Source organism: Alternaria ventricosa (assembly GCF_023758065.1).
Source record: "Alternaria ventricosa strain BMP 2768 chromosome Unknown scaffold_5, whole genome shotgun sequence".
In the NCBI taxonomy this organism is placed as follows: domain Eukaryota; kingdom Fungi; phylum Ascomycota; class Dothideomycetes; order Pleosporales; family Pleosporaceae; genus Alternaria; species Alternaria ventricosa.
This window is the reverse complement of record NW_026055685.1, coordinates 1,441,048-1,458,295: the sequence shown is the minus strand read 5'-3', so window position 1 is coordinate 1,458,295 and position 17,248 is coordinate 1,441,048. Positions and strand designations below refer to the sequence as shown.

Below are 17,248 nucleotides of genomic sequence, written 5' to 3'. Positions count from 1 at the left end.
ACAAGTATCATAAGATCCATAGCTAGTGGTCTATCTATTGGGAATCTTTATTTTGTACAGGAGCAAAATAATAAAAGCCTTGCGCAAGAGCAAGTTTGTGTTTGGCGACCGGGTGCCAGCCTACTGACCTCAGGAACCACGACGTCATGCACACTAGGTAAGGTCTAGCGTCAATCTCGGACCCACAGCCCACGACACGGAGTTCCCCGCGCGCACCGAACGCGCCACATTGAGGCCTGAGGGGGTTCAGTACTGTAAACTCCCGCGGCTGTCGCCCAGCCCAACGAAAAGGGGCGCAACGATTTCTACAGTCCATAAGGTTCATCCACTTTGACCCTCTATCCATTCACTCACCTTGACCATAGCCTCGATCGCGACCAGATACTTCAAACGCTTCCAGGCACAGAGACAACGAGTACCTGAACAATACGCCGGTGTTTCGGCATCTACCCGCCACCGGGAGCAGACGTTGAAAAGATCCATGCGCGACTTCGTAATTGAGATAGACAAGGAAGCTCTGATCAAATCCCCGTCCGTACTCTTGATAAGGCCAAGATATGTGCGATGAACGAAGTCTATTGTTTTTATTACCAGGGAGTGCCAGCCTTACCCGTTCGTAAGTTCGATCGCGAGGCTGCCCCCGACTACCGTTTCAAAACCACTATCCGCGACGATTGAACTTGCGACTCATCACGATCAAATTACTTGTTCGAAGGCTGGCGTCTCATGCAAGACCCTGTGTGAAAGAGAGGTTGGCGTAGACCAGATTGCGCGTTGGCAACCTTAGAATTGTGAGGCGTACCGGCACCGGGCCGACTCCGTCTTCACCCAATACTGTATGCAGAACCGGTTGGCTGACACTAGCGACGCAACAGCATGTCCTGACCTTCCGCCGCCATGAGTACCCTGGTCAACATACACCAACGTTCATACAAGCATTCGGAGTGGCGCCTCAGCTTATGGCTGGGGTTCTTCGACGTCATCGGAGTGCTTCTCTGTCAAGTCAGAAGGGTTTGTCTCAATGATGGGTACGAAGTACGAATACGCAATCACAGAATAAGGTACGCCGTAGAGGTACACTAGCCCAACTTCCCCTTGGTCAACTGTCCGTTGGTGTGCGATGATCGGCGGAAACTCCCAGAAGCGAGGCTCAAGTGTCACTGTGTCAGCCACTTCAACGCGCACAGTCTATGCCTGCGGCCCTTGATCTGCATAACAGATGAGGACACAACAATCTGGGCCCCGTCGGGCGTCAAGACACGCCTGCTTCAACGGCGCTGCTTGTTCAGACAGGGTAGCAGAGACCTGACACGCGCGACGAAGTGTGGCTTTTACTTGCACGGCGTGCTATCGCGGAGACGGGTCGTCAACATTGCATCCCACTTGTTACCAGAAGATGCTTGGTGGCCGGTAACAAGTGCCGCTGTAAACGTTTGAAGACGGTTAATCCGCCGTTCTAAGGCACTCGCAGTCATAGCATGCGCACCGAATGCGAGAACTCAATTTCTGGGTTGTCGATTCTCCTACGATGGTACGAAGTTTGTTGATACTTCTGGTCGACCATGGATCCCCAGGAGTGTACAGTGTACAATACCGGTTAATAATAGTCCCCTGCCAATTTATCAAGCAAGTGAATATCTACATCTGTATCAGATAGCATCACATAAGCTCGTAATTATCGCACTGTCAACATCACTACACTCTCGTTCCAAGTTTTTCACGTTCATCTGTTCAAGGTCAACTTTCAGCTTCTACACAACCGACTTATCTCTATTCTCTTCGCGAAGCTACCATCATGGATCCAGCGCGTCCGGGGACCCGCCGGCTGCGCAACTCTTGCGATATCTGCACTCTATCGAAGCTCAAATGCAGTCGCGAAAAGCCAGTCTGCCAACGTTGCGTAGACCGTGGCTGCCAACAAGACTGCAATTACAGCGTCGCACGCCGCCCGGGAAGGCGGCGTCAAACATCTATAGTCTCAGATGACGCCGGGTCGTATGGTCAGGATGCCAGTGCCAATGGGTTACGGAAAAGGCGTGGAACAGCACCGCTGACACCCTCTTCATCTTCCATGGACTCGCTCTTTTCGACAAAGAAGCGTCACGATTCGACACGGAACACCCCCCAGCAGATCTCGAGAGAAGCAAGCGATGGAGGGGACGGGCGTTTGCTTATGAAGTCTCCAGGGATGGACTTGATGGAGTCGTTCACCAACATACCCATGGAACTATCACACAGTGGCGACGGAGTTGACTTTGCACCTATGGACAGTCTTTCGCTATGGGAGTGGGGTGAGAGTGGAATCGACATCAATGCAACGAATAGCCATCACCCAGGCGCCATACCGCAGATGTGGGACATGTCGTCAGGTCAGACCATGCTCAGTGGCATGGACTTCGAACTCAGTAACGATATCGGGGGACCAGGACAGGAGCCATCACCACCACTGAGCCATACGAGCCAGCAAAACCTTTTCCAGGACAACCAAACTTCTCTTCTACCCCCAGCAGACTTCAGCAGAGATTCCAATTCCTCCTCTCCAGCTGCTTCAAATTTTATCTTCGACCTGTCCAAGGATGTGGATTGCAAATGCTCCACTCAAATCAGCCAGCTCATCTATTCTGTCAGTCTGCGGCGTGCGACGGCAGTTCCACTAGACGTTGTTTTCGCTGTGGAACAACAACTCAGCCAGACCAAGGAAACAATCACGGCATGCGCGAACTGCTCTCTCGGCTCACCATACATGAGCATGATGCTTTGCACTGCCATGAGCTGGGTGATTGAGCATCTAGAAGCCTATATGCGCGAGGCAACAGTCAGCACGCCCAACGGCCAAATGACGTACCTGACAATCAGCGGCTTGACGCTGAGCAAAGACATGTCTCAGTCGTGTTCTGAGGCATTGGTCAAACTCCGCCTCAGACGAGTCGTGCAGACAGCACGAGAGTTGTCAATGTTCAACATGGAGACGAAGAGCACGCTTTTGGAGGGATTGCGATCCGCGGCAGCCGAGACTGGAGCGGCAGCGCAACAGATGTTTGGAATGTTGGAGATGAGAGGTGCATTTCAAAAATGAGAAAAGCTCGCGATTCAAGGAATGTCAGCACCAAGTGCAGGAGGAGGTAGATAACAGGAGTTCAATGGTAGCGCTGGTAGCACCTCGTGATATTTAGAGCAGATACTTCCAAATACCTTAACATCAAAGCTTTTATATTATTTGCATCACGGACTCTGATTGGCCTCCGAGCATGTGGTACTCGGTACATTTGCCTGACATTAACGCTTCGGTGATATAGATGCAATGTCCAGCTGACAGGTCAGCTTAGGCGCAAATGTAATAGACAGTAGACTGATGTAGGCGATATTCATCGCCTCGCACGTGGCCGCCGGCTCAGGAACTGTTCGCTTTCGCATGATGTAAATCGAGACTCTTCCAAGTTTGGTTTCATATGGGGAAGGGATTTCACTGCTCTTCAAGAGAGGTGCATTCGCACAGATTCTCGGCACTTTGACTGATGTCTGTAGATATTGCTATACACCGAACCCTATTACCTGGGGAAATGCTCCGGGCTAATTGACATGCTCCATTGTCTATCAATTGAGCAGAGTCCACACGCACGTGGCTTTGACCCGAATTGCATACCTTGCCATCTTTTGTATCTTTCGCTGAAGAAAAGAAGAGCTTGCAGGAATTCCCAAACGGAATCAATCCTAGAGCTTGCAAGCCATGCCAGCGCAACCACTCAAGGTATGCCGAATTACTTTCACTGCTGCCACGAATAAGGAGAAGGCTGATCAGATCTAACAGATGCAGCTTCGATATGGGCTATCCAATGTCTCTCTCAGCAAACAGTCAATATACGCCATCGTCCTAGCCTTCGCCGCCCTCTGGGTAGTGCAGAGCTTCATCCGAGCATGGTGGCGCCTCCGTCACATTCCCAGCGCGCATTTCACCGCTCCATTCTCCTACTTCTGGATAGGACGCACCACATACAGCGGGCGTCAATACTGGGTACTTCGCGACCTACACACCAAACACGGTCCTCTCGTACGCGTCGGGCCCAACGAAGTCGTTACCGATGACCCCAACATCTTGCGCACCATCTCTGCGGCGCGCAACCATTACCCTCGCAGCGATTGGTACGAAGCTGGCCGGTTCAACCCGTATCATGGTAACTTGTTCACGACTACCGATCCGGCAGAGCATAAGAAGGCGAAAATGAGGTCCATGGCCGCATACAACGGGCGCGAAACTCAAGGTCTCGAGGGTTTGATCGACGACCAGGTCAAGACGCTCATCAACGTTGTTCGGAACCGCTATGTGGTGTCTTCGCCAGGAAAGGGCCAGCCTCTACTGGATCTAGCAGCCATCACGAAATACTTCACCATGGACGTCATCACACGTATGGGGTTCGGCAAGGCGGTGGGCTACCTCGAGGATGAAAAAGACCACTACGAATTCTTGGGCACAGTAGACGAGCTTTGGCCGAGGATGTCGACGGTGGCTGACATACGTTGGATCCGCAAGATTGCATTCTCGCCTTTCGTGCTCAGATTGGTCGGTCCAAAGAGCAGTGATAAAAAGGGTTTTGGGGCGCTCATGGGGTAAGCACCTGCCTGACGGTCATTTTGCTTACGTGTTTCTCTTCTTCTGGGCACTCTCGCTAACTTCCGATTAGTTTCGCAGCTGATCAGGTCAGCCGTCGCTTTACTGCACCCGATGGTGGTAAAGATCACAAGGACTTTCTGGCGAGTTTGATGGCTCGCGGCTTCACCGAGGAAGAATGCCAATCCGAGGGCCTTTTCCTCCTGCTCGCTGGAAGCGAGAGCACCGCCAACGCCATGCGCTCCATTCTCGTACACACCATCAGCTCGCCCGCCGTGTATAACCGTCTCTCTGCTGAGATCCAGGACGCGATACGGACGGAGAAGGTGTCCTATCCCATTACCTTGGAGCAGGGAAAGAAGTTGCCGTATCTGCAGGTATGCCTCGCCGGAGTTGCCACCTAAAGGTTTTGATCTTTCCCGCTGACATATATCTCTTCCTTCCAGGCGGTCATCTACGAAGGCCTGCGCATGCGCCCGGCCATTCTCGGCCTTTTCCCAAAACAAGTACCCGCAGGCGAATATCCAATCTTCCACGGAAAGATGCTTCCCCCAGGGACCGATGTATGCATGAACATGTCAGCCCTGCTGCAGTCAACAGATCTATTCGGCGCCGACGCGGCCGTGTTCCGACCAGAACGCTTCATGGAGGTAGGCGATGAGAGACGCAGGCAGATGGAGCAGGACGTCGATATGTCGTTTGGCTACGGAGGCTGGGTATGCGCAGGCAAGAACATCGCTATGATGGACATGGTGAAGGTGGTCTTTGAGGTATGTTCGCAGCGTGCGCGATGGTGTTGGTGTGACCGTCGCTAACCCTGGCAGATGCTTCGCGTGTTCGACTTGCAGCTTGTGCGTCCATTTGAGCCGTGCGATACGATCAGCTATGGCGTGTTCCTTGACAAGGGGTTGATGGTGAAAGTGTCAGAGAAGAAGTGAGATGGACGCGTTTCGTGTTTATCACCTGGGCAGGCGCGGCAGGCTCGGGGGCAGGCGGCTCGGAGGACTGATTGGAGGATCTGGCGGGGCCATCACCGCATGAGGCAGTTCAGCCGACGAGCCTCATCTCAATGGAGTTTGCTTCTATGAGAATATGGCTATAGGGCAACACTAAAAACCTGTCTTTGCGCAATTTCCTGCTGCTGCACTATACCGATGCATGCGAAGTCTTAATGCTATCCGTCGTCGTTTCTTGATAACACCTTCACTCTCCCCAGCGATCCAGATATGACTAACGTTTTGCTTATGTCCTCTGTCACGAATGAACATGTTCACAGCGCACTTTCTGTTATTGCCTTTCTTGAGATGCGCTTCGTCGTTTACGCATGCTAAGACAATGTCGGTGGAGTGCATGCATCATGGTTCACCCTTTTGATCGAAGCACTCAAGCATGTACCGGATGCACGTCGCGTGGGCCTACGAATCAGTGACGCATGCTGTTGCGAAGGCTGCAAGTAATCTCGGTCAGCAGAGAACTGTCGTGTGAAATAGTCGTGTGATTATACGGTTGTGCGTAGCGACTCGAACGCACTTTAACGATCGAAAAGCAACTGGGCGGCATGGTGGACATTTTAGGAGCACGTCACAGCAGCATGGAGTCCAACGTTATTAATTACTGCATTTATTCCAATATCTAATTTCTTCCCTATCATACTCCCTTGAGTATGATACAATATGACTACCACGCTTGTGTACGCTTCAATTTCAACGGCAAACCATCCTTGGGTTTGATAGCTGTAATACCAGCAGGTTGTGGCACATAGGTTTTATCTGCCATCTCAAACTCATAGCTACCCACAAAGGCGGAGATAAAAGCCCGTAACTCGACCTTTGCATAGCCCGCTCCAATGCACTTGCGCGGTCCATGCAAAAATGTCATGAAAGCGTAATTGGTGTGTGCATTACCATGGTTGTTCGCTCGGCCGCTGTCTTCATCAATCCAACGACCCGGTTCAAAAGTATCTGCAGTCTCTCCATAGAACGATGCAAAGCGGTTCATAGCCGCGGGAACAACCCACAGACGCGTTCCGGCTGGGATGCGGGTACCAACGATGGTGGTGTCTTCTACGGCGACGCGTGAGGTAATGGGTGAGGTGGGCATGAGACGTAGTGTTTCGTTGACGACGGCGTTGAGGACGGGGAGGGTATCGAGGGTAGCAGAGTCGCTGAACCTTTCTGCGTCATTGTCGAAAAAGCGGTAGGGAATATGTTCGCGAATTTCGGTACGGAGTCGATCTTGCCAGGTGGGATTGGTGGCAAGTAGCCACAGAGCCCAGGTAAAAGTTGCTGAGGTAGGCTCGTATCTATGTGGCTATTAGCAGCAATTCCTATTGTCCACCGATAAACGTTGACGACATACCCTGCTCCGATGATTGTCAGAAGCTGGCCGACCAATTCATCGTCCGTTAGCGTTTCACTCTGTATGAGCTGCAGTAAGAGGGCCTTTTGTCCGGTGCCTTCGGCAACTTCCTTCTTCCTCTCCTCGACAAAGGCAAAGCAAAGCTGTCGCAACTTATTGCGAGCGTCATCGAGGTCCCGGTTAAATTTCCGTGGGAGAAGTTGTAACACCCAGGCCGGCAAAAAAGCGTTGGCTATTAACAAGTGACGAACGCTCTCTTTGCTGCCAGTCAACAGCTCATATAACTCCGTGAGCTCATTCGATTGCCGTAATGTATCGAAGTCTTTGCCCAATGCAGCGAGACCGATAGCATCAAGAGTACCTTTATTACCCCAGGGCAGAATATCGACCACGGTGTGCTTTGCGTCAGCTGAGGCGGTAGACCGTTCCATTGTTTCCACCATATCTATGGCCTTTGACCAGAAAATGGGGCAAAGATCTTGAACGATTCGATGATTGAATGCCGGCTGAATGCGTTTACGAAGATATTTGTGCTCGTCGCCTTCCAAGATGAGGAGAGACGGCCCAAGGATTCGGCTCATCAACCGTCGAGACACCGCTGGCTTGGTGAATGAGTACGCTCGGCGAACCAGCACCTCAGAGAGGGCCTCGTTGCTGACTACTAGGACATGATTGACGTTCATAAATCCGCGGAAGTGAATCAGACCCTGGTTGGGTACCGAGTTTGCCATGTCCAAATAGGCTTGTCCACGGGGGTTGGTAAATTGAAGGAGTCCATGGCCTAGGAAAGGTAGTCCACCCTGTAGCAATACTGTCAGTTATGCACCAAGCATTTCATGGTAATATCTCACTTTTGCTGTGGGAAGATGTCGAAACGGGTTGAAAAGACGGGGGTGGATTTCGACCTTGTACACCAGGTAGATCACATAAACCACAGCCAGCGTCGCACAGAGCGCTGGTAAGGACAACGGAATCGAGCCAAATCGTGAAGAGACCAGTTCTGTATACATGGCGAAGGTATAAAATGGTGTAGAAACCTTGACACGGAATGTAGGATATGTACACAGATTACGCCGGCGATCCTGACTGCGAATGACGTCTGTTTTGCTAGGACAAGCTTTTAGTTTATTGTGTCCAACATCAATGTTGCCGTCCCTGCGCCGGCTGAGAAAAGAGTTCCAGGCTCGAAGCGTCGCGAGGCGGATAAGGCGCGATCTTTGGCGAACGGCTGACGTTGGCGAGGCTGGTCGGGCCAGATGCGGGTGGTAGGCTGAAGGCAATCGCCCGGAATTATGCAACCCAAAAACCCGATGGGATGAAGAGAACCACCCGACAACGGCGTGATTACAGTCTCACCGTAACGCGACGATCTTGCGCCAGCTCAATTGTACCAGTTTCGTGCTAGCCTGCTGCAGCGCAAGTTGGTATCGAAGTCGCGGTTCAGGCAAGCGAAGAAGAAGTAGAAGTTCAAGAATCCCCCATATCTTGATAAAGTCATTTGTCTTATTTCTCCCACTGCCAGTTCAATAGCCATCATCTCTCCAAGATTTACTCCAGAGGAACAACCAGTTGAAACATGATGGAGATGCAAGAGAAACTTTTCATCAACAACGAGGTGAGGACAGAGACAGTACAAGATGTGTCGGGTCATGGAAGCTAATGACCAAATGCAGTACGTCGCATCGCATACTAGCGAGAGGCTCACGGTGCACAACCCGTACGATGGAAGTCTTGTTTCAGACAAGATCGAAGTAGCGCTAGAAGAAGATGTCGACTTGGCTGTGTCGGCAGCAGAGGCGGCGTTCCCAACATGGCAGGCAATGACAGGCGTACAGCGTAGTGCGCTTATGCTTAAGTACGCCGATCTGGTCGAGAAGCATACGCAACAGATAGCCCAGCTCGAGTCGCAGTGTATGGGAGCGCCTATGATGCTGGCTACGAGGGTGGTGGGGAACCATGTGGCTGCTTTCCGGTATTACGCAGGTTTGACAGACAAAATCGGTGGCACTACTTACGCTGAAGATGGCGATGGCTTCTTCAAGATGGTGTTGCAGGAGGCGATTGGAGTATGCGCAGGCATCGGAGCGTGGAATGCGACGCCCATCTTTTCGGCCTTGAAGGTCAGAATGACGTCCATGCTCATTCTTCCAGGCGATTGCTGACTGGAATGCAACAGATCGCACCCGCTATCGCAGCAGGTAACACATTCGTGTTCAAGGCGTCAGAGAAGTCGCCGCTAGGCGCGTTGTACCTTGGACAACTGTTCTGCGAGGCTGGCTTCCCCCCAGGTGTAGTGAACTTTGTGTCCGGCGGGCCAGCGACGGGCGCTCTCCTCGCATCGCACATGGGCATTCGCAAAATCTCCTATACGGGGTCCGTCAGCGGTGGCCGCGCAGTACAGGATGCAGCCACAAAGAGCAACCTGAAGCAAGTCACACTTGAGCTGGGAGGCAAGTCGGCAGCACTTGTCTTTGACGATGCCCACCTCGAAACCGCCATTTCGCACTGCTCGCAGACGTTCGCCCTCAATGGTGCCCAGGTGTGCTCCGCAGCCTCTCGAGTGCTTGTCCACCGCGACATTGCCGATGCCTTCATTGCGGGCATCAGCGCTGCTTTCAAGCAGTTGGCTGCAGCCCACGGCGCGCCGGCGGAAGCCTTCTTTGGCCCCTTAGTTGACAAACAGCATCGTCAGCGAGTGCAGGCCTTCGTAGATGCTGCCCGTGACGAGGGCGTCAAGGTAGTCGCAGGCGAGGTGCCTGACCATCCCACGGCCCTATTCATGCCGCCGACGATTCTGATCGATCCGCCAACCAACAGTCGCGCATACCGCGAGGAGATCTTCGGGCCTGTCTTGGCTGTGAAGACCTTTTCCACAGAGGAGGAAGGTCTTGCACTTGCCAACAATTCCTCTTACGGGCTCGCCGCTGCTGTCTTCACCTCCAGTATGCCGCGTGCACTGCGTGTAACCCGCGCTCTCCATGTCGGCATGGTGGGAGTCAACAGTCCCGTACTGCCCTTGAGCCAGCTGCCATGGGGTGGATGCAAAGAGAGTGGCTACGGGCGCGAGGGCGGGATGGCTGGTCTGGAAGAGTATCTGCAGTCCAAGACGGTTATGATCAGCATGAAGGACCCAACTTCCGCCAAATAGTTTAGTTCGTAGCGTTTAGCTCTAGCAATCACACTTCCTTACAACTTCTCGTTCGGTGTACTGCTCCTGATCTTTGCGTGAAGTAAGCCAAGTAGCCAAGCGCGAAGCTGGCTCCGTTTTACCGTGCACTCAACTGACAGGAGAATGCGTCTGGTCTTGTTCCGCGCTCGTGGCGTACGTATACGGGAGCAAAGTACATGGCCAAGGTGGGATCATTGTAGGGCGCCGAAGATGCTGAGTCAAGCCGAGAACACTTAAAGGCATAGATGTCGAGGTTTGATGTGCAAAGAAAAACGTTGGCGGCGTAGTGACTGCGTGAATGTTCGCATGAAGAGGTACAGCGTGCCAAGTCTCGGAGCTTCGCTAGCCGAAGTGGTCAAAGCTCTCAAATCGCCAGCCGTCCGCAACATTGCTACAAACACCGGCCTTCACATATCGAGGTTTATCAAGATGAAAACATTACAACACATTGATTCAACTTTTTAATATACACCGTCTGAATTGCTCACCTGGCCAGAGTTCCACTAGATGCCTGCCCGTTCTTGGAACCGAATGTACAAATCGGGTCGGTTCAGAGTCTGAAACGATCTCAGAAGCCCAAAATGGGGATCCAGACTCCACAGGCGATTCTTCTCACCTTCCACTCCCTCGGTCTCCAATTCGAAGTCAAAAGACCAAAGCAGATGTGCGATGGTCAACCGGATCTCGAAGTAAGCCAAATTCTGGCCTATGCAAAGTCTTGGCCCAGCCCCAAACGGCGCCGACGCAGAGAGCTTGTCGTCCTCAAAGGCTGGATCCCAGCCCTCATCGGGGTTATTGCGTAACCATCGCTCGGGGTGAAACTCATTTGGTAGATGGAAGTTACGCTCAGAGCGTACTGACGCCCATGGCGACGTGGACACTGCCGTACCTCCCGGCACTACAAGCGGACCGATCTGCGCACCTTGCGCCGGCGTTTCGCGTGGAAGACTTGAGCTGACCGGTGGGAAGACGCGCAAAGCTTCTTTGATGCATGCATCAAAATACACCAAGTCTTCCAACTTTTGCAGTGTAATGTCACTTGGGTCTGCGAAGGTGGTACGGATGAGGGTAGCGAGGCGCTGATGGATGTCGCGATGGGTGCTGAGAACCCACATGAAACTGACGAGAAGGGAGGAAGTTGTTTCGGAGCCGGCAACGATGAGGGCCATCATGTCGAGGTAAAGCTCGGTTGGCGAGAGGGACTTTCGGGCATCCTGGTTGCGTTGATAGTGGTAAACTATGTCTTTATGGTCAGACTTTTCGTCGGCAAGACCTGGTTCAATGTTAGCTGACTTGGACTCTGTAGACACATAGCGAAAACCTACGCTCGAGAGTCCTTTTCTTCGCGTTTACGAAAGAAATCATCCTCCACTTCATTGCTTCCTTCGGCATAAGTTTGAGCGCGATACGGTTGAGCAGTGTACCCACTCCCGCGACCCTCCGGACGGCCATGTCCAAGTTCGAAGTAACAAGAACTTTCGTCGTTGCCTCTGCCCATTCGGTGGCAACACCACTGTCCAAGCAGTGGAACGACTCGCCGAAGCATATATCGCCGATTATATCGAATGTTGTAAAGGATACTGTACTGCGTTAGACCATGTTACTGTCCCCAATGACAAGACAGATGGGAGAGGAACTTACACCAATCGGCCATATTCAAGGCTTTGCCGTTCTTTCCTCGTGTCCGGATTACGTGTACCAATTTGGAAATCTGAGTCTCGAGTATCTCCTGCTGTGACACAAGCGCAGGCTTCGTAAAGCCAACTGCCATTCCACGTCGGTGTCTCTGGTGCTCAGCCCCCTTTGAGAGCCCGATCCCGATACAGCCATCGACGGGTGTTGCAATGCCAATGAAAATAGGTGACTTCTCCAACGCTTTGCCATGCTGAACCAATCTGTTAGCCGAGACTGCACTAAATTTATAGGTGCTAAAAGTTGGACTTACGCGAAAACCGTATATCTGCTCCGCTCCATATGGTTCGGCAAAGCTCAACTCGTTCGGGGAGGTCCGAACGATTGGTCCGTATTTCTCATGCAACTTGTAGTTGTACAAGTGTTGAACACCGCGGAAGACTGCGATTGCGCTCGGGATATTCGACACGCTGTTGAGCCATGGGCCTGGGTATTTCCTCAAAGGATGCATCCATTGTCGATAAACAGCTGGTCCTATGACGGACACCAAGATCTTCAGGCACGAGTCAGTGTTTGCTCTATGCGTTGGCGCATGTGTAGCTCACCACCAAAAAGATAGTCCACCCCGCAAAAGGGTGGTGCGAGAGGGCGAGTTCGAGCACAGCCATCACCGTGAGGAGGATGCTATGGTGGAGGCCTCTTCAGCAAAGCAGAATAGAAGTGACAGGAGTCTGAATGAATGAATCTGGGAATTCCTTGTCGGGATTCTCTTTGGTAGTTTTGGAGTGGATCGACGTGAGTCAGAGAACACTAAGGACGGTCAACGGCACATATATCAACTGTGTTATTGATAGCAATACGTCGTCATCTTGGTAGACCATAATGAACCGAACGATTGATGCCGGAGTGCGCGGGTACAACGGTTGATACTACGTCATAACGGGGGAGAGGTTGACATAATATCCCGCGGCCTGATTCAAGGTTGATTTTGGGTTTCGGGTCATTCACCATCAGATCTGACCCCGCGCATGACTTGCAGATGGGCGATTGATGAAACACTGAATACGCGATTTAGTTGTGTATCGAGAACGACATATGCTACGAAGATACCAGAATCGGCCAGGTATGCTCTAATATAAATGCAGTACGCCACATCGTGATCATAATCTCACACCACTACAACTCTTCGAAGCACTCTACTCGTATACTGAGAAACTCATTCAACATCACCACCATGTCTGCTTTCCCGACGAAAGTTCTGGCTAATGTCATCGGATTTGGAATCGTTTGGACCGGAGTCTTGATGTTGCAGGTACGTTCAAGTGAGCATGAGTAAACACCAAGTACAACGCTGATTTGAAGACAGCGATTTCGCTCTCAGGGAAAACAAGACCTTCTTCCCATAGATGATCAGAAACCCAAAACGCACTCTGATCAAGCGACTCATAACAAAACCCACGTTGTTAATGAGCGCTGGTATTACCCACCCGACATTGCGGATGATTTGAAGGATATCGACCTTCCGTTCCGGGTCAAGGAGGAGATCTTTGCCACAGCTTGGGAATACACTCGCTGTGTTATTCCTGAATACACCAACTGGTCCCGATATGTTGCCTTCATGCGCATTATCGTGATGGGCATCATCGCGGAGTTCAAGGGTGACCTCATGGACGTTGCCAATGACGACAACGTCGTGGGTTACAGTCTGACCGGAGTATTGAACACATTGTGTGGAGGCACAGCAGCAGGGTAAGTTCCCACCATCAAGCATTTTCGACTTCCCAAGTTCCTCTGCTAACATGTTCGCGTTTTCAGTGAGGAGATGTGCCGCGAGTACCGCTGCTTCCTGTTGATGTCGTCGCAAAAGTCCCGCCACCAGACAAACACTATGCTGTTCCGTCGTTATAGTGTCGCTCTATCCAAGGGCCCTTGGCAATTCTTCCGCATGCGCGATACTGACGCGCTCGCCCGCTTCACTATTGGTGTAGCGCTAGTCTGCAACGACCTCGACAGCATCTGGTTCACTGAGGAGCAATTCGACATCATGGCCGAAATCGGGAATACCATGTACGACGGTATCTCCTACTGGAAGCATCGTTCCGAAGGAGAGATCAACAGCACCTTCGCATATGTCCCGGAGGAGAAGCGCGTCTTGGCGTACCACAAGTGCCGCGAGGCGCTCTGGGCTCTGGACGTAGCGTGGGCGAGACAGCCCGAGCTGAAGTGTGTCATTAACTTCCTCCGCTACTTCGGTGGCCCAATTCACATGATCATGCGACGATACCGCTTCGTGGAGGAGGGTCTTACCCTGGGCCGACCCGAGGACCAACGCGTCATCCAGCAGACACGGAGCAACGTCAAGCTCTGGAACAGACTAGACGAACAGAAGAAGGCCAAGGAGCAAGAGAAGATGAGCGTTGAGCAGTACCGTCACGTTCTGGCGAATGAGAAGGTTTTGTTGTTCAATGGCCTTGCGCCAATGCTCGACAAGGCCGAGCAAGGCCTGTGCAACAAGTGCAGCTACCGTGAGACCTACGGTGCCCCGCAGGCCCATACCTTTGGTGGAGTTGTTCTGTGCAACGACTGCCAGCAGAATTGGGGCGACTATACGGAAACTGTGCTACAGCGCATGGTCACAGCCTTCCCAGAGGCAGCTGAGACCGTCCGTGTCAGCGAGATGCGATCGAGGTCTTCAATGGCACCGTGAGGATCGCTCGAAGCTTTTGACGAGAGGGTGTAGTGTTGGATATGACATCGCGGTGCCGTTTGTCTAGATTGTACTTGTGGAGAAGGCGCATGCTTTTGTTTATTATTTGTTCGGGAGATGTTAGAGAGGCAGACGACAGTAGTGAAAATGGTGGGAACGAGCGACCTCGCCACGTCTTGATACCAGGCCGGTTCTGTTTGTAGAGATAGTTCAAATGGAAGTTTTTCCCGTACGAAGTGGTTCTCTGAACGATGCTCTACAGAGCAGAGTTAAAAGTTATCGCTCTTGCTGCTCTTGCTGAGAAGGCTCAGATCCCGGGATGGCTGGCAACGCTATCTTCGCGATGCTGGAGCCAAATGTAGTGTGGCGTGCATGCTAATTTGGCGTATGCAACATATTGCAAGATAGTGCGCTGTGGTTGCGACAACAAATGCGCAGGTGTGCAGTTCGAGCTCAATGTGAGAAGACGGTGTATCCTGGGTGCTGTTCGGGGGAATTGAGTGTCTTGCAGCGGCCCTCGCTCTCTGGTGGGGGCGAGGCCGCCCCTGGAGCAGAATGGTGGGCCCGTGCCGTGCCTGGGCGTCGGGGACACAATCTAAAGCCTGACTTCACATCCGTCTCCCATTGGTACCAACAGCTGGTCTCACCTTGCTGCTACATCATTTTGTAACGACGGTATCCTCAGTGTCACTCGGCGCGTCTTCATTGACGCATCAGAGCACAGGTTTAATCAATCTCACGGAATGTTCTCATCCCTAAAACGTCCCCACGATGCGCACGTCAATAAAATCTATCGATAGCAAACACTTTTCATTCCTACTATATAGTTCCAGCGCACTACGCCTCTACAAAATTCCCTTCTCAAACGTCCTGATACACTTCGCAGCCTCCTAACGCCGGATCAGACGCGAAAGCCTCAAAGACATCCTCACCCACGTTCAAGAAGAGATTAAGCCCATTCTTGTACCAAGCGTTACCAACGGCCTCGCCATTGGGCACAGCCTCTGTCAAGGCAAAGAGGTTGGGTATGGAAGACGACGGGATATAAAATGACGGGCTGAGCGGTCCCAGGTGGAACTTCTCGTATCCCATATGAGCGACAGAGCTGAAGATAAGGTGTTCGTCACCACCTTTGAACGCAAAGGTGCGCGACGGGCTATCTCTGAACGCCGCGTCGTAGGTAATCGCATGCATTGCGGTGTCATCATACTGGCCGAGGGCTTCTGTGACTTTCATGGCCAGGTTGATGGGGTCTGTGGCGTTGGCTGGGTTACTCTCTGCATCGGGAGAGATCATTACGTTGACGTATGGTGAGCCCAGGAGTCCGTTGCGTACGCCTAGAAGCCAGCGGAAGCTACTCGATAGGTGCAGGTCGACTGGCGGCTGTTGGACATGACCGCGAGCACGGTTGAGGCACCCCCAGAAGAAACCAATCAATACCGCCTGATCGGTTGGACGCATTGAACCTTTTGATTGTAGTTCCCTGAGTTTATGCTCGACTTCCGTGGCGGGTATATGCAAGAGGTAGTTGTAGATGGTTTCCGGGTCCGAGGCCTGCGTGGCATCTGCATCATTGGGCTTCAGTGTACGGCGATACGGGCCGCGCGTGGGAAGCGTGCGAGCTTTCTCAAGGAGCGCAGGGCCCTCTTTTTCGAGATCGATCTTAGCGAGTTGCTCGTTGAAGATGTCCGGCTGCCATGACGGCAGGTTCTGGAGCCCATCGTTCTCGCCGTGAAAATTTTGTCCATAAGTCAACGACCAGCTTTCCAAGAACTTTGCCGCCGTATAACCATCAGCCAAGCCATGTTCAAAGTCGATGCCGAGACTGAATCCGCCGCATGCGAACGCCGTGAATTGGATTTGGATGCCAGGCGGCTGAGAAGATGGAGTTGGAAACAGGGCCCGGATGGAGGAGGGAGAGTAGTCCCATAAGAATGTCGATTCGTTCAGAGCGGCAGGTGGAAGCAGGCTGCGAATGCGCGACTTCGTGCTTGCTTCAATGAACTCTACCGCCTTGTCGCTAGGACTACCCCATTCGACAGTGGTCCGTTCGTACTCTTGCTCGTGTTGCTTCAAACTCGAAGTCTTGCCGGTTTCCAAGGTTCCAATAAATCGTGGGTAGACATCGAGTGTTTTGGAGAGACTCGCAGTAAGGCGCGCGACGAGGTCTTGGGGCGGCTGCTTCGGCTTCTTGAAGAGATATATCGTTGGGACTGTACGACGGTAGGCATACCATGCGTCCAAGATTGGTAAAGCCGCGGACTGTGATGGTATCTTCTCGTAGGACTGGGGCCAGATCTCGTGTATTTTCACAATGTCGACTTTCATTTTTGCGGACGAACAAGTTTGATGGATCAATTACACTGCGCCAATAAGACAATGATAGGACAAAACAGAAATTCCAACTACAATCAAGGGATACTGGAATTACCATAATGGTGGTGGGTGTTGGCCCTTGCGCGAAAGGGCCGGTCGCGAATTCTGCGTATGCCCCGATGATGCTCGACTCATTCTGTATTCCATGACTTTGTCCCGAGGTTCTTGGTGTTGCAACGCTTCTCATTCGGGATCATCTAGTTGCGCATAAGTCGTATGGAGTTCGGAAGATGTGGTTGCGTCGTCGTGCTTTGTCCCGAACTGCGATGGTAAACAATATCGGGCTAGTTGGCGAGTCGACCCTAAACACCGTGTTTCATTAGATCCGACTTCTAGATGACACAACTGCCCATCGCGACGAAAGAACTAACCGGAAAAATATAGCCCGCTGGTACGCCGC

At 52.2% G+C, this 17,248-nt stretch overlaps 7 protein-coding genes across 7 annotated transcripts; 4 read left to right on the top strand and 3 right to left on the bottom strand.

The window, feature by feature from the left end:
- Positions 1 to 2,221: 2,221 nt before the first annotated feature.
- On the top strand, positions 2,222 to 3,076 carry J4E93_003856 (uncharacterized protein; the record flags this gene model as incomplete). The annotated part of the gene is made up of 1 exon (XM_049341786.1): positions 2,222 to 3,076. The coding sequence occupies one exon, from the start codon at positions 2,222 to 2,224 to the stop codon at positions 3,074 to 3,076; it is 855 nt and encodes a 284-aa protein (XP_049201291.1).
- Positions 3,077 to 3,727: 651 nt separating this feature from the next.
- J4E93_003855 (uncharacterized protein) lies at positions 3,728 to 5,544 on the top strand (the record flags this gene model as incomplete). Its single annotated transcript, XM_049341785.1, has 5 exons — positions 3,728 to 3,748; positions 3,809 to 4,605; positions 4,680 to 4,983; positions 5,053 to 5,376; positions 5,431 to 5,544. 5 exons carry the CDS (start codon positions 3,728 to 3,730, stop codon positions 5,542 to 5,544), a joined length of 1,560 nt encoding a protein of 519 aa, XP_049201290.1.
- Positions 5,545 to 6,283: 739 nt separating this feature from the next.
- On the bottom strand, positions 6,284 to 7,695 carry J4E93_003854 (uncharacterized protein; the record flags this gene model as incomplete). The annotated part of the gene is made up of 2 exons (XM_049341784.1): positions 6,284 to 6,908; positions 6,965 to 7,695. 2 exons carry the CDS (start codon positions 7,693 to 7,695, stop codon positions 6,284 to 6,286), a joined length of 1,356 nt encoding a protein of 451 aa, XP_049201289.1.
- Positions 7,696 to 8,540: 845 nt separating this feature from the next.
- J4E93_003853 (uncharacterized protein) lies at positions 8,541 to 10,112 on the top strand (the record flags this gene model as incomplete). Its single annotated transcript, XM_049341783.1, has 3 exons — positions 8,541 to 8,579; positions 8,638 to 9,084; positions 9,141 to 10,112. 3 exons carry the CDS (start codon positions 8,541 to 8,543, stop codon positions 10,110 to 10,112), a joined length of 1,458 nt encoding a protein of 485 aa, XP_049201288.1.
- Positions 10,113 to 10,636: 524 nt separating this feature from the next.
- Positions 10,637 to 11,904, bottom strand: J4E93_003852 (uncharacterized protein; the record flags this gene model as incomplete). The annotated part of the gene is made up of 3 exons (XM_049341782.1): positions 10,637 to 11,406; positions 11,459 to 11,713; positions 11,775 to 11,904. The coding sequence occupies 3 exons, from the start codon at positions 11,902 to 11,904 to the stop codon at positions 10,637 to 10,639; spliced, it is 1,155 nt and encodes a 384-aa protein (XP_049201287.1).
- A 1,095-nt stretch (positions 11,905 to 12,999) lies between these two features.
- J4E93_003851 (uncharacterized protein) lies at positions 13,000 to 14,472 on the top strand (the record flags this gene model as incomplete). The annotated part of the gene is made up of 3 exons (XM_049341781.1): positions 13,000 to 13,087; positions 13,172 to 13,514; positions 13,581 to 14,472. The coding sequence occupies 3 exons, from the start codon at positions 13,000 to 13,002 to the stop codon at positions 14,470 to 14,472; spliced, it is 1,323 nt and encodes a 440-aa protein (XP_049201286.1).
- An 861-nt stretch (positions 14,473 to 15,333) lies between these two features.
- Positions 15,334 to 16,800, bottom strand: J4E93_003850 (uncharacterized protein; the record flags this gene model as incomplete). The annotated part of the gene is made up of 1 exon (XM_049341780.1): positions 15,334 to 16,800. The coding sequence occupies one exon, from the start codon at positions 16,798 to 16,800 to the stop codon at positions 15,334 to 15,336; it is 1,467 nt and encodes a 488-aa protein (XP_049201285.1).
- Between the last annotated feature and the right edge of the window lie 448 nt (positions 16,801 to 17,248).